General features: G+C 33.5%; 2 protein-coding genes across 4 annotated transcripts; both read left to right on the top strand.

Annotated features, from left to right (window-relative positions):
- The first annotated feature begins 3343 nt into the window (after positions 1-3343).
- On the top strand, positions 3344-8673 carry LOC142525003 (uncharacterized). 3 transcript variants are annotated; one of them, XM_075629164.1, is made up of 6 exons: positions 3344-3464; positions 5451-5772; positions 6300-6783; positions 7186-7505; positions 7773-8141; positions 8401-8673. In XM_075629164.1, the coding sequence occupies exons 2-5, from the start codon at positions 5470-5472 to the stop codon at positions 8118-8120; spliced, it is 1455 nt and encodes a 484-aa protein (XP_075485279.1). In that variant the 5' UTR covers positions 3344-3464; positions 5451-5469; the 3' UTR covers positions 8121-8141; positions 8401-8673. The 3 variants fall into 3 exon arrangements, with proteins under 3 accessions (XP_075485279.1, XP_075485281.1, XP_075485280.1); XM_075629166.1 differs by lacking the exon at positions 8401-8673 and having other exon boundaries at positions 3360-3464; positions 5448-5772; positions 7773-8383; XM_075629165.1 differs by lacking the exon at positions 8401-8673 and having other exon boundaries at positions 3369-3572; positions 7773-8383.
- Positions 8674-10932: 2259 nt separating this feature from the next.
- Positions 10933-13692, top strand: LOC142524933 (VAN3-binding protein). Its single transcript, XM_075629092.1, has 6 exons — positions 10933-11483; positions 11820-12210; positions 12592-12750; positions 12917-12966; positions 13071-13128; positions 13447-13692. Exons 1-6 carry the CDS (start codon positions 11217-11219, stop codon positions 13629-13631), a joined length of 1110 nt encoding a protein of 369 aa, XP_075485207.1. The 5' UTR covers positions 10933-11216; the 3' UTR covers positions 13632-13692.
- The last annotated feature ends 1069 nt before the right edge of the window (positions 13693-14761 follow it).

Raw genomic sequence — 14761 nt, 5'->3', positions numbered from 1 at the left:
TTTTGGTGGTATGTCAAGCATTCGTTTAAAATTTCTTAAGCTAGCACAAAAGAAAAAAATACGTTGAGGACTTTGCGATGATGTTTATTATTTTTATTAAATTGTGTTATTTTTCCGGTTGACAATTATTATACTTCTCGATTTATCTTGATGTATCTTGATGATCTGGATCATTTTTTTGATTACTCATGGGCGATGTCGCGTACCGATTCCTTTGCGAGCAAATTGTTGCGCTTATCAGTGATGAGTGAATTGAAGTAGAACGAAAGAAGTGCCTAGACAATTGTTTATTGAATTTGATGGTTAGTATGTATTGTCTTTAATATGTCGATCTACTAATATTTATTCGTTGTTCATTATTTATTCTAATTATATGTGAAATTAGGCATGATTGTATGAGAAGGTACTTTTGTTTGCCATTAAGTAAAGTTTCAGGAAATTCCATGTTTTTCGTTGGGTCAATTGCAAACGAGCAAGTCTCTTGTGAGATGGTCTCACGAATCTTTATCTATGAGATCGGTCAACCCTACTGATATTCACAATAAAAAATAATACTCTTAGTATAAAAAGTAATATTTTTTAATAATTGATCCAAATAAGATATCTGTCTCACAAAATACGACTCGTGAGACCGTCTCACACAAGTTTTTGACATTGAAAAATTCCCCGAATGCGGATTGTGCCAAAGAATTGTTTGATTTAATTATGATTGTTGTTTTAATTTTATGCAATATTGTCCAAAAACAAAAAGATTGTTCATCTTTGGTATTTTAAGTGGCAATTTTATGTTAATATGTTAAAATCAGATTTTTCCTTTAGTCCCGTACCATGAGGAAATGTTGTTTGTTGAGGAGATTTTTTTTCCTTCTGGCGATGCGATACATGAATGTTATACAAATTTATGTTTTGTGCAAATAATGTTAGTTTTTTTCTGTAAGTTTGTTGATGGATTGCGAATTCACTTTGTTACACGTAACATCAACAATGGATGAATATCCTCTGAAAACTGACGTCGTGACTGATTGGGTGAAGATTGTTAGTGAACAATGTTATTAGATTGATAAGTTAACATGCAAATGTGGTTCCAATAATATGGAGAAAAACAATAAAAATAAAAAGATTGTTCGATCAGAATGTTGATGTCAAATTGAAAGACTTAAAAGTGTGTAGTCAATGTAGAAGCTTTAACGACTTTTGTAAATCATAAAATTCTAGATATATTCACTCAATAATAACAAAAGATGACTGATAAGGTCAAATCTTATAAAGATTTTAGGAATTTAATTTTATAATATTTGTGTTTATCTAGAATTTTATCCCTAATTTTGTGAAACCATAATTTGGGAGATAAAATGATTTTACAAAACTTCAAAGGAAACAAAATACCAAAAGAAAGAAAATAAATATTTTTATATTTTATTATCTTGAGAATATTGAAAATTTGGAAGAAAATCTGTGCAGATATTGATAAAAATGAAACCTCATCTTTGAAAGTAAAATCTCTACAATATTATCTACAAGTTTTGAAATTGACATGCGTTTCAAGGAGTTGGAGAATTAAGCCCATGAAAAAATAAAAAAGGCAGCTCACGTGAGCAACAAGAGGAGTGGGGCATAAAAAGAGAAAAAAAAAAACCAGCGTGAGGATGGAGAGAGGCAGTGAAGCAAGAGGGAAAGAGGAGAGGAGAACAGAGAAAAGAAGAGAAAGGAAGATGAGAGAGACGTACAGAAGGGAGCAGAAGTGAAGGGAGAAATATGAGAACAGAGTTGAACAGAAGACTACACAGAAGACAACAACAAAAAGGAAGAGGCAGAAGCATGAGGAATTCATCAACAGACGCCAAAAATCACTGAGAATCCCTCTTATTCTTTCTTGATTATGTTTTCTTTTATGAATTTAAATATGAGTTTTCACTTTTGTTTTGAATTTATGGAATAATTTTCTTTAGGCTAATACCACAATAGGGCAAAAAAACTTTATTTGATATTTGGTTTATTTTCAATACATTATTTTTCTTGATTTTAATTATTGATTGACGTTGGTTTAATATTTCTTTTTAATAGCCTGATCAATTATTTCCATGTTTGTTGAATAATCACGAATCGAAAGATGATTGGTTAAATATAGCAACAGAGACGTCATCAACACATGGTTAAACTGACTATCCCCCTGATCTTTGAATCCATCAGTTTTAATTGCAATTATTTTATTTAATAGTTTATATTAATAATCCATATATAATCTTTTTCTTTATTTTGTTTAACTTAAGTTAAGTGATAAAAATTTTAGTAATTAAATATTAGTTTCTGTGTGATCGATATTTGGACTTATAATCTATTTACTGTAATTTGACCTAGTCCGCTTGCTAGATTTATTCCCAACCGAAATCGTCGGTTAATGATCCAAAAAATAACGTCACTTAATTCTTAATAGTTGAATAGTCTCCTAAAAGCATGATAAAAAAAATAAAAATTTAGATTTTAAGTTATAATTTATAAAAAAAATATGATATAATTGATAAAATAATTTTTTTTTAAATTTTTGTTTAAAAATTATACTTTATTTCTTTATTTTATAACTTCTAATCTTAAAATTTTATAAAGTTTAAAATCATAATTATTAATTTTTTAATAAAATTATTACACTAGATATGAAAAAATCATAAAATTTTATTCGTTAGAGAATCGAAATTAATAGTGAATTTTTTATAAATTAAATTATTTTTTAAATTTTTGAATAAAAATTGATTTTTTAAATTCATTTTAACATTTTCAATTAATCTATAAACTATCATATATTATTTTTAATTCACACATATATATAGTTTACAGATTAAGTAAAAATACACAAAGAGTTAAAAATTCAATTTTTACTCAAACAACTAATAAATGTTTTTTAATTTTATTTATTAAAAAATAACTATTATTTTTAATTGACTGAGGTTATTTTAAAAATTTCTCCTTAATTTTATTAATATAATGATGAATTTTTAAAAATTTACAACCATACATGCAAAAAATCACATATATACATATATACATAAAGATTAAATGATTTACTTTTGAAATAATTAAATTTATTTACTAATATATATTTTAAAGACTATTTCAAATTGGACATATTATGTATGTCTATTAATTATTAATTCAAATAAATTAATAAAAAATAATATTTATAATTAGATATAAAATCATAAATTTATAATTTTTTAATAAAAATATTGAAAAAATTTAAGAAATTCACATAAATATATTGATAAAATAATAAAAATATATCAAATTAACAAAATCCAATTATTGAAAAAATTCATTACAAATCATCAAAATTTTAGATTGAATACCACCGATATTACAATGAATAAGAGAGAGTAAACAAGCCCTAGCCGCGGGTCATCATCTGTCTTCTTTTTCACTCTCTGCTACACATCGTCACCGGTCTCCTCTCTCTCTCTCGCGCTCTTCAGGTGTTAATCCGTCTCCTTCTTCTATCTACCATTCGTATCCCTGTAGTTATTCAGTGGAATGGCACTTTTCTGATTGTTCAAGTTCAAATCCTAAACAATAATTTGAAGGTTTAGTTCGTTAATCCTACCTGCAAAATTCGTGATCGATTTTTTGCGCTTCATTCTTATCTAGCAGACCATCACAACATTTACATTTATGGGGCGATAGTTTAACTTCTCATTTTGCGAATTTTGGTATTTTTGTTCTTGCATTTATTCTTTTTTGTGGTTTCTGAATAGTTACACTTATGGTCTTGGTGGATAGGCTGAGCCAGAACTGGGGAGGGTCATGCTTGTTAATTTGATTTTTCTCGTTTTAGTAGGATGCATCTTGGTGGTCTTACAGTGGCCTGTTCGTTTATTAAAAGCAAATAAAGTATGGATTTAAGGGCTGATATATACTCATTCCATGCCTTAATTCCGCATATTTTTAGCCAGATACCCCAACTGTTTATTGTTCCCACAAATCATCCAACATCATGCTATACCCAATGCACATTAGAACGATGGAACTTAGATTTCTATTTGCATTTTTTGCTATATGCTCGGTCTGAACAAAGTTGAAGAAATTTTCGGAAAATATGTTTTGAGGATATTAATAGTTGTTATTATTCTGTAATCTGTAATGAATGCAATTTGACTTGGTAATCATTTCAATTTGAGCTTGTAATTGATTAACAGTAGGATAAAGACTTGTAATTAGAGTAGTTTTATTAACAGTCAGGATTAAATTGTACACGCAAATCTTGTATTTTCTTTTGTTGTCTCTTGCGAATGATTGTTTCTGTTAAATGAAATGAAGTGAGAAATTGACTCCTATTTAACCCCAAATATAATTTATTCATCTCCTTTGAATTCTCTTAATTTACGGAGTTCAATCAGATCAAAGTGCTAAATAGAGGATCAAGTATCTATTAAAAACTCTACTTATCCATGCCGTAAGTCCATTTGAAAAATTGAGTTCTGTGCTGATGTATTATCAATATTATTTGTAGCAAAGCTAGATCAAATGCATGTTAATTTGAGTGGTTCTTGAATATCCATTGCCTTGACAGTTTGATTTCTACCAACGTATGATAAATGAGTGTTAGTATGACATGTATATATCATGTTGTTCTGTTGATGCTAATTACATTTTGGTGCTATTTTTCGGTATAGTTTGGATTTCATGCTGTGTCTTGTCTGTTTTCTTGTTCCTTGCAAATAAAAGTGATGGAAAACTATCAGTGTACCAATCCTTTAAAAATATTAAAGATTTAATATATGAAAACCATCTCAAGCAACTCTAGTTTTATCCTGCTGGTTTTCTATGGTGAAAGTGCTGTTCTTAAAAATAATTTTTGTTTAAGCACCCCCTAATTATAGCTGTTGGAAGTGAATTTCCTGCAAATGCTGATAGTCCAATGTCTTATTGTCAGTTTTGAACTGTCAAACACAATGTACAAAAAAATTGCTTATGATTCTAAACCATATTGTTAATACATTATTTTGCTAAGCATAATGGGTGTGTTAGTGTATGATAACCTGCTCTCTTGTTGCCAGAACATTGGCATTTGGTAGTTGCATTCCAGGCTTATGCATCCTATTTACTTTATGAAAATTTTCTTCCAGAGGCTGATGCCTTTGTATTTTTGAACTGGTAGTATATGGTTATCACCTGTTAAGTTTCCAAGTCTGGTAATTCAGAAGATCAAATCACGGTCAAGCTTTTCCTAACTAAATCTCATCAATCTTTTTGAAATAAGATATTTTGATTGATTATATATATATATCCCTGGAGGTTCTCTAAATACATAGTTATGGGACAATTGTGACCATGTTTTGAAGTTGATGTAGTTATTTAGTCTGGATTTCTTGTGATAGGGATGCTACATAATTTTTGTGTATGCCAAATAGCGATTTTTCTTACCTGATTACATCTTATGCTTCTTCTTTTTGTTGAAGCAGTTAATTTTACCAATCTGAGATGACCAGTAGAGAAAACATAGACGTGGACGACGACTTTAGTGAATTATACAAAGCATATACTGGTCCTCTGGGATCTAATGCAAACAATGCACCAGACAATACGACAACAAGAAAACGATCTTGTGCGGGTTCTGATGAAGAAGAGGGATCCCGCGACCCAAATGCCGTCCCGACAGATTTTACTAGCCGAGAAGCAAAGGTTTGGGAGGCTAAATCTAAAGCTACTGAGAAGAACTGGAAGAAAAGGAAAGAGGAAGAAATGATCTGTAAAATATGTGGTGAATCAGGCCACTTCACGCAGGTTCTTTTTAACCCTTTGTTTTAAGTTTTTAAAATTTTATTTTTACATCCCCAAATTTGGTGCAAGGATGAATTGGAAGCCAGGTTGCCCCCCCTTTCCTCCACTCCCTTAAGGATACAGTAGTCTGTATATAGCATTTAATATTACTGTACAGGAGACTCCTGCTCCCAAGTTTTTAGGTGGTATTTTTTTTCAATTTGGGAAGGTTAAGAAGGTGGTGCCTAATTTTGTTTTTCAATTATTTAACAGCCAAGATTGTTAAAAAACAGCTGGTATATACACGTGTGTGTGTTTATTTATTTTTAAATATAATGGTGTAGGGGCGTGGGCATTTTCTTAACCTAATTTGACTTTCTATTTTTGCATCCTAATTTGACTTTCTACATGGATGTTCTCCAACCATAACATATTTTATCAAGTGAATTATTTCTCCGTGTTTGCATAGGAGTCCCTGACAGTGCATGCTTTTGGGTAAGATTGCCTTGTTCTGTGATTGTTTTATGTTTGGTAAATTATGCTGTCTTTAGGGCTGCCCATCTACTCTCGGAGCTAATCGCAAGTCTCAAGATTTCTTCGAAAGGGTTCCTGCAAGAGATCCTCATGTCAAAGCATTATTCTCTGAAAAGGTGGTGAATAAAATTGAGAAGGATATTGGTTGTAAAATCAAAATAGAAGAAAAATTTATTATTGTTAGCGGCAAGGATAGGCTAATCTTGAAAAAAGGTGTTGACGCAGTTCATAAAATTAAAGAAGAGGGAGAACATAAGGATATTCATAAATTCCCAGAAGAGGCTGAGCACAAAGTTTCTTCTGGTTCCCCTATTTCCTGGTTCAGGTCACCTGATTGTAGAAGTCCCGCTACCTCTCGATTAGGAAGAACTGATTCCATAAAGTCTCATCCAAGCCCTCATAATTCAGCACATAACCCACACAAGTATGGAAGACCGGACAAATTTGTGGAAGACCGTGTTCGTGATGATTTGCTGAAATTATCGAGTGGTTCTCCCCAAGGTAAAAATAGATTTTAATTTGCCAGAGCTTTTGAATAGCACTATATCAGCCTTAGTTCTTTGGGTCGGAGTTCCTGTCCGAGCCTCTCAACTGGCAGTATTCTTATGTATGTTGTCCCATTTGTCTAGTATACCTTTTCCATTAATACTTCTAGTTGCTTATCCATTTTTTTTTTGCAGCAAGAGGTAAGTTTTACACTCAAGCCTTCTGTTTGATTCTGAAATAACATTGGTGGTGGTTCTGAAATGAAAGGTTGGACTCTCCAAATGAATTTTTTTAATTGAAAGCTGTCAAGTCTCATCTTGCTTCAGACGGATTCACTATGAGAATTTTAGATAGTGTGTCATGATAAAGCTGCCAACATTGTTAGAGATTGCTTAATACAGTCTTCCTTTGGTGAAGCTTCTGGTAATGATGGAGGTAGAAGTAGAGGTAGAGGTCGAGATCGAGCTAGCCGTTCAAAGTCTCCTGCACGTCCATCTTTCATCGGAAACACCTATAATTCAATTGATAATCACAGTCAGAATAAAGGTGTCTATCAGACTGATGGATGGAATCTTGACAAGAGTGAAGCTGATGACCTACAATTGAGTCATAACATTGACCACTCCTCCTTTCCTAGAACATTAGAAGAATTAGAATTTCAATACAAAAGGGAGGCAATGGATCTTGCTAGACTCCGCGACAAAGAAGAAGATGAGGAAAATTACAGCCATCGCGAGGTTTGTTATACATCATTATGCTTCTGTGTGAAAGTCATTCAATTTGTTGTTTACTAGAACATGTTGAGTAATACATCAATCTCAACTTGTTAGTATCAGTCGGAGTTTCATCTTGTTTAATTCGGAAAATATCTGGATGCTATCTTGTTCTATGTGCTTGGGCCACAAAAAATATTTCTTTTGTTGAATCGTTCTTTGGGTTTCTTTCAATTTCCGCAAAATATATTTCTTTTATTGAACCGTTGTTTGGTTTTCTTTCAATTTAAGACTGTTAGGGAAATTAGGGAGAGTTACGTAAAAAATGTGGCTGTGCTTAAGGATACACATGCAAAAATCTGGGAAGAGTTTCTTCACCTAGAAGATCAAAGGAGACAGCAACGAGCACTTCACGGTGTCCCAGTTTCTGGGTTTGGTGGTTACAAACAACCAAGCTATCAAGATTTTGATAATTCAACTGGTAATCTTCATCATGCTGGACCCAGTGCACCAATGGATTCAAGGGGCAGGTACCAAAGTGCTATGGAAAGTTATCCTACTTCTAGACCTCCTGACACTTATGTTGAAGTTCAGCGTCACAGGCGTGATGATTTTGGGAAAGCCTATAATCGATACTAAATTGGTTGATTAAAATTGTTGGTGAGTTGTCTTATCCCTAGTCATTCTACCAATGTCTGCAACCATTTCAGCAGGATTTAGGATTTATTTACCTGAGAATATTGTTTTGTCAGATATGAGACAGGCCGGTATACCCTAGTGGAATACAGGAGTTCTGTATCGTAGACATTAGTATATACAAGGGCTTTTCCATCTTTAGAGTGGGAGGCAGAATTTGTAAATGTGATTTACATATTTTTCTACATCTATGTAGCCTAAATTATCAATTAAAAATTTTCAGGATCTTCGCTACAAGTAATTGCGTAGGGAGCCCTCATTATAGGTAAGTATATCTATCATGTTCTCAGCTCCGGAAGACTTGTGCTACTGTTTTTACTGATGTGAAACTGTTATCTATTACCTCTATTGTGCAAGAATTCATTGGAGTAAGGTCTCCTCGTTGTGGCCTATCACTCCATGGATTTTCGATGTTTTAATATTGACATGCTTCGATTCGAAGAAATCGAACGTCGTTGGCAGCGATGATGGCTATGTTTAGCTTATTATTTTCTTTTTTTTTTCCGTGTTGTTTCTAGTTTGGTCTTGCTTTTTCTATGTGCGGCAGAGGAGAAGCTGGTTTTTGTTCCTACCTTTCGAAATGAAAAGTACTCTAGATTGGTTTCTCAAGATATTTTGCTACAAATTCAAGAGATGGTCACGGCTCCAAACTCGAAAATAAAATACTTATTTGAAGACGAATAGATACCAACTCGAGCACAGTAGGCATCTAAAATTAAAATCGAATTTGAAGTTGAAAGCTATTTTTTTTTAAAAAAACCTCTTAGAGCAAGAAAGGTCTGTTATTTTGATGTGAGAAATGGCTCCTGAATTCTGATTCACTATGAGCATTGTGATTTAAATAAAGGCCAAGATCACGTACGATGTCAATTAGCAACTCTATTTTAAAGTAAAATTTACAACAAAGTAGTATAATTTGTGTCCCATACAAAATTATCTTCTAAAAAAAAATTAAGTTGCACACTCTTTTGGAAGCCACTTCATTTTGAAATAGGATAATGTACTCCGAAATTAAGTTTGACTAGGCCAACATAATTTAAAATATTTCCTTCAAATAATATTATAAAACGGCCCTCCAAACATGCTTAGTTATGGAAAATACGTATCGATGCTTATGTTTGAAGTGATTGTTGTTAGTCCGACCAACTACAATCAGTACACAAATTCGTATCTCGCCCTGCTATTAGGGTTAGGGTTGATATCGAGAAATGATCAACGAGTCTCAAACACAAATACTTTTACTTGCTATCAGTCTATGTCAGAAAAGTACGTATTTGTATATCTGGTCCCAAAAAATTGTCTCCGCACTCCTCGGGGGTCCATAAAATTGATATAAAACATTGAAAATATGATACTAATAAATGATCTTTACAATACCAATGTTTCAAATCTGATACTAGTATATGATTTTTAGCGATCCAAACATGTATAACTAGTATTGATGTTAATGACCATATCTTTTCGGATGAAAATCGATAATATAATACTAATATATGATATTTGATTACTAAATGTTTCACATTTAGTACTAATATATAATTTTTGAGTACCCAAACATCTAAAACAAGTATTGATGTTAATGACTTGTGCCTTTTCTAAGATGAAAATTGATACAGAATATTGAGAATGTAGTACTAATATATGATATTTGAGTATTAATTCTTTGAGATTAGTACCTATATATAATATTGGACTACACAAACAAGCATAACAAAAGTTGATATTAATAAAATTTTTCCAATTTTACACTCAAATTCTTGTCTTTTGAACCATATCTAAATAATTGATACTGAAATATCATATATTAGTATTATATTTCAATATTTTGTATCGATTTTCATCCATGAAAAGATATGAGGCCCCAACGAGTGCATAAATTTTTTTGTGTGAATAAGAGAGTATATATATTAGCAAGTGTTTTTTTGGATATGATATAAATTTGGGAACAAAAACTTGTGTGAAACGGTCTAACGAGTCGTATTTTATGAGACATATCTCTTATTTAGGTCATCCATGAAAAAATATTACTTTTTATGCTAAGAGTATTACTTTTTATTGTGAATATCGGTAGGGTTGACCCGTCTCACAGATAAAGATTCGTGAGACCGTCTTACAAGAGACCTACTCAAATTTGGGAGCGATGGTGCAAATTGATTGGGTTTTTCCATAAAATGTGAAACCAAATTGTCATGTGCAGTCTAGTTGGATTTTTTTTTTTAAATTTAAAAAAGCAATTTTTCAAATAAAATTAGATTCCTATTTTCTGCGGGGGTATTTTGTTTTTTAACCTCGGTCAACTATTTAATTAAGAAAATGACCTCTTCATGTGTATTTCAATACACACAAGGAGTTATTTCAAATACACACGAGGAGTTCATTTTCTTAAATAAATAGTTGACCGAGATTAATTTGCAAATTTTACCAATTTTTGCGGTCTATTTATTTATCAAGAACAACAAACTATTTGCCAAACAGATAAACGAGAATCATATATAGAAAGGAAGGAAAAAAACAGATCAATGAGTCCAAAGGACACACACACACACAACTATATATCTATATATATATATATTATATATACATATCTTAAATTTGGGGGGACGATTCAACGAGCGTTTGACTACCAAAGGAATCCTTTCTACAAACATATGCATAAACAAATAAGTGTGGTTGTGATGTAGTTGGCTATTCAAACAACAATGGCCCCTTTTTTGCGCTTCAAAGCACGAGACCGTATGCTTGCACAGTTTTTGAGCAACCTGTTCCTCTGTCCCGAGCAGGATCAACCGTCCTCCTCCATTTTTTAATACTTTCATACATAGATTAATAAACATTTTTATGTATTCTATTCCATGTTCTTCCCTTCCAATTTTTTTATGCTTTAAGCCTTTAATTTCGCTCCGTTGCATGGAAATCTTGGCTCCTTTCGGTATTTGTACGTCACCTTTATAAAATATGGGTCCGACTCAAAAGTTGGCAACACTGGCCAAGTCTTGTTAATCTTGGGGGTCTGTTATACCAAATTACTCAGAATTATCAATGGGTAGCGCTCAAGTTCCAGTATGGAAAAGGAATGTTTCGGAATGGCTTCAGTGTGTAGATCATGAGGACGATGAAGTCAAAGGCAAGTCCAGTTTACCTGTGATAACTGAGCCAGAAACACCCAATGAGCCAATGGAGTTCCTGTCCAGGTCTTGGAGTCTTTCTGCAAATGAAATATCCAAGGCACTTGCGAAAAAGCAGATGCCGCCTGAGTTTGGAAGCACTTTAGTTGCGATTCAGGAGACAGCGACGGCGAAACAATATGTAAGTTGAGCAAAATCAAATGAACCTCAATCATGTCTCGTGCTGGCTCGAGTTACTTAGTTAAAGACTTAAAGCTCAGCTTGAGCTCAATAGTGGGTCGGGTCGAGATTGATTATCAGGCTCGAGTACTTGTCCAGCACAGCTAGCTAAATCACAATATTTCTTTCATTTTTTTAACTAACATTAATCTAGTGCTCCATCGAGCTCAAGTAGCAAATATCTTTTCGAACACTACTCAATCTTGACTCAACTTGATGTGATTGCACCCGATCCAACATAGTAATTAAGATCCATGCATGGAACCTCCTTTCCCTGATCATTAACAACTTCCTGCAGTCAGGCAAGGTGACGAAGCCTGTAAAAGGTGAAACAAGTTCGGGGCCAATTGGAAGGCTCTTGTTTCAGCACAAGGAGTCATGTAATAGTGGTAAAATGGTGAAAAAGAAGGACAAGGCACGCATGGAAAATGCTCACATGCATTCCGTTGTCTCTGTTGCCGGACTAGCTGCAGCACTGGCTGCTGCTACTGCAACTGAGAATTCCAAAGGTTCGAGCTCGAAAATGAGCATGGCATTGGCCTCAGCCACACAGCTCTTGGCCTCATACTGCATCGAGTTGGCTGAAATATCGGGAGTAGATCACCAGCGTGTGGCGTCCATAGTCAAATCATCAGTAGGCACTTGCACTGCAAGTGACCTGCTCACTTTCACAGCTGCTGCAGCGACCGGTACAAATCCATCTCAGATAATTCTGTTATATTTCAAAGGGATAAATTGACTTTCCATATCGAACTCTCATCGATAGATTAACCAACTAAAACCTTCTCATGTTTTCGGTTGATAGCTGAACTCAATGCACACAACTCTCTGTGTAGTGAAAGTGATTCTTACGTGTTCATACACGAATCAGAGTACTCAGAGTCAAAAATATCCTTCTAAATGTAATATAGAATTACATTGAGAATGACATATATATTCACCTTGGTCTAATTTCATGGATAGCACATCCAGAGGCCGATTTAGGATCCCGACTTTGGGATAAATTTTTAATTAGCTGTTTTTTAAATTTTAAGTATTGATTCTTACAAAATTTCATATATGATTAACAGCCTTGCGTGGAGAAGCAGCTCTGAAAGCAAGATTGCCCCAGGAAGCAAAGAGGAGTGCAACCATAAGCCCATATGAGAAGGGCATGATAGTTGCTCACAGCAAAATGCAGGAAGAATATTTTCCTTGTGAAGGTGACTTGCTACAACACACCCAACAAGGTATATATACCCTCAATATCAAATACCTGTCTTAATTTAGTAGCAAATCGTCGAAATCTTAAAGTTTCTGAACTCAAATCTCTTATAAAACATCAAGCAAAACAAAGATGTCATAACTCATTAACATTGGTCCTAAATATTCAATTTCGTTTCTTTGAATTCTTAGGTGGGTTAAGATGGAAACATGTCTCTGTATTCATCAACAAGAAATGCCAGGTATGTAGAATAATGTGTAGATGTAGAAATGAACATATAAAAAATATATGTACTCATTCAAAGTACTCTTGCACAGCTGACCGAAAGAAATGTTGAGGTTGCAGGTAACAATAAGACTCAAGAGTAAACATGTTGGTGGAGCCTTCTCCAAAAAGAAAGAAAGTGAGTTCTCAACATTTTGCTAGCAGCATCAATGGTAAATTGTATAAGCATGAAATGCAATAAAACATGAGTAAAAACCTCAAATGCTTCGAACTGAGCTATATTTAATGTTGTTGACACTTTACTCCCTTACTATTTACAGAAGAGATGAATGCAAAAGACCTATTTCTAAATTAGTTGTTGAAATCTCTTGGCCTAACTAGAAAGATGCAATTTTTATGTGTTTAATGCATGACCAGTAATCATTGGCAAAGCCATCAACCTAAATTTTGTCCTAATAATGAATATTAAAGAGAGGAACTATTTGGATATGACCAGGTATCTTGTACGAAGTGATTGATGAGAGTGATGGATGGCCATTCAAGAAAGAAAGGGACAACGTGGAATTGTACTTTGGTGTTAAAACCTCTCAGGGTCTAATGGAGTTCAAATGCAAGACTAAGATACACCGACAGAAGTGGGTGGAAGGTATTCAGAGCATTATCCACCGAAGAACTAATTGAGAATGTTGAAGATCAGTCATGATAACATTTGAATCCTTCACATTAATACTAAATGGCATGTTATGTATATCAATAAAATATGTTCCGAATTTGTTAATTTTCTCAGATCAATTTTCCACGAGAAAACGATTTTATCTGAGATAAAGTTAATTAATAACTCGATAAGTTTTTAAATTGATAGCTGAAACTTCATTCTAATTTTGGGGTTGTGGACCAATAACCAATGCACGTACTACGAAAAACAATTGTCGGCTGGAGGATTTGAGCTGTCAATCAATTTAATGATACAAGGTGCTTTAGCACAATGGTTTTCTGAAAAGTTTTTGTCAATTCCATGTAACATTGGTGTCCAAGTGCAATTTACTCATTTTTAGGCAGAAGGCCTAGATTGTCAATTTTACATCTCGTAAAAAAAGGGGAAGAAAAACAAAATCATTACACATTGAGCTGTGAAGATTGTAATTCAAACCTTAAAATAGAAGATCAGTATGTTGTGGTTTAAAATCATCGAGCAAATGAAGCTTCGATGTCACCAGGCAGCATTCGAAATCCAAGAAACTTCTAACATTTTGACACCACTTGGGTTGGAACATAAATTTTCTAAACTGAACAAGTAACAGACTGAATGGGTAAAACAAGATTGATTTTACTCAAAATTAAACTTTTCATTCAAGACGTCGGCTGAGATTCTATATCCGAAAGGAAAATGGATATAACTGCTGAGTTCTATTACATCTCAAATGTAACATCAAGAATATTAATAGTCTTAATACCACTTCGAGAACATAAAATTTGTCAAAGTTTATACCGCTGTTATATTTTTACGGGGATAGGATTAAGTGTAAAGTGTTCTTGACTACTCTGGTTGACTCGGCCCAGAGATGATTTGAAGGACTGTCCCCTCAAAGTCTTCCTATTAACCTGGATCATATCAACCGTCTTCCTAGCTTCCACTTCCTTACTTCCCGATTACTTCCCGATAACCAGGCTAGTCTTGATTTCTTGACCGTTTTTATGAAACACTCAACACATGTTTCATGACAAAGATCAGCAAGCATAAATATCAAATAGCTATGTCGGCAAAGTCAAAACATTAAATGCATGTCGGGGTGGGCTGCCTTTTGTTCAAG

Source organism: Primulina tabacum, chromosome 14, assembly GCF_025594145.1.
Source record: "Primulina tabacum isolate GXHZ01 chromosome 14, ASM2559414v2, whole genome shotgun sequence".
Lineage (NCBI taxonomy): Eukaryota > Viridiplantae > Streptophyta > Magnoliopsida > Lamiales > Gesneriaceae > Primulina > Primulina tabacum.
Note: the sequence above shows the minus strand (reverse complement) of the source record. Positions and strands in the feature narration are given on the sequence as shown.

Excerpts from the sequence above, each read along its gene's own strand:
- LOC142525003 (XM_075629164.1), top strand. The coding sequence starts at position 5,470 with ATGACCAGTAGAGAAAACATAGACGTGGACGACGACTTTAGTGAATTA. Across the intron at positions 5,773-6,299 it reads AATCAGGCCACTTCACGCAG|GGCTGCCCATCTACTCTCGG; the intron begins GTTCTTTTTAAC and ends TGCTGTCTTTAG. Across the intron at positions 7,506-7,772 it reads AAAATTACAGCCATCGCGAG|ACTGTTAGGGAAATTAGGGA; the intron begins GTTTGTTATACA and ends TTTCAATTTAAG.
- LOC142524933 (XM_075629092.1), top strand. The coding sequence starts at position 11,217 with ATGGGTAGCGCTCAAGTTCCAGTATGGAAAAGGAATGTTTCGGAATGG. Across the intron at positions 11,484-11,819 it reads CAGCGACGGCGAAACAATAT|TCAGGCAAGGTGACGAAGCC; the intron begins GTAAGTTGAGCA and ends AACTTCCTGCAG. Across the intron at positions 13,129-13,446 it reads CTTCTCCAAAAAGAAAGAAA|GTATCTTGTACGAAGTGATT; the intron begins GTGAGTTCTCAA and ends GGATATGACCAG.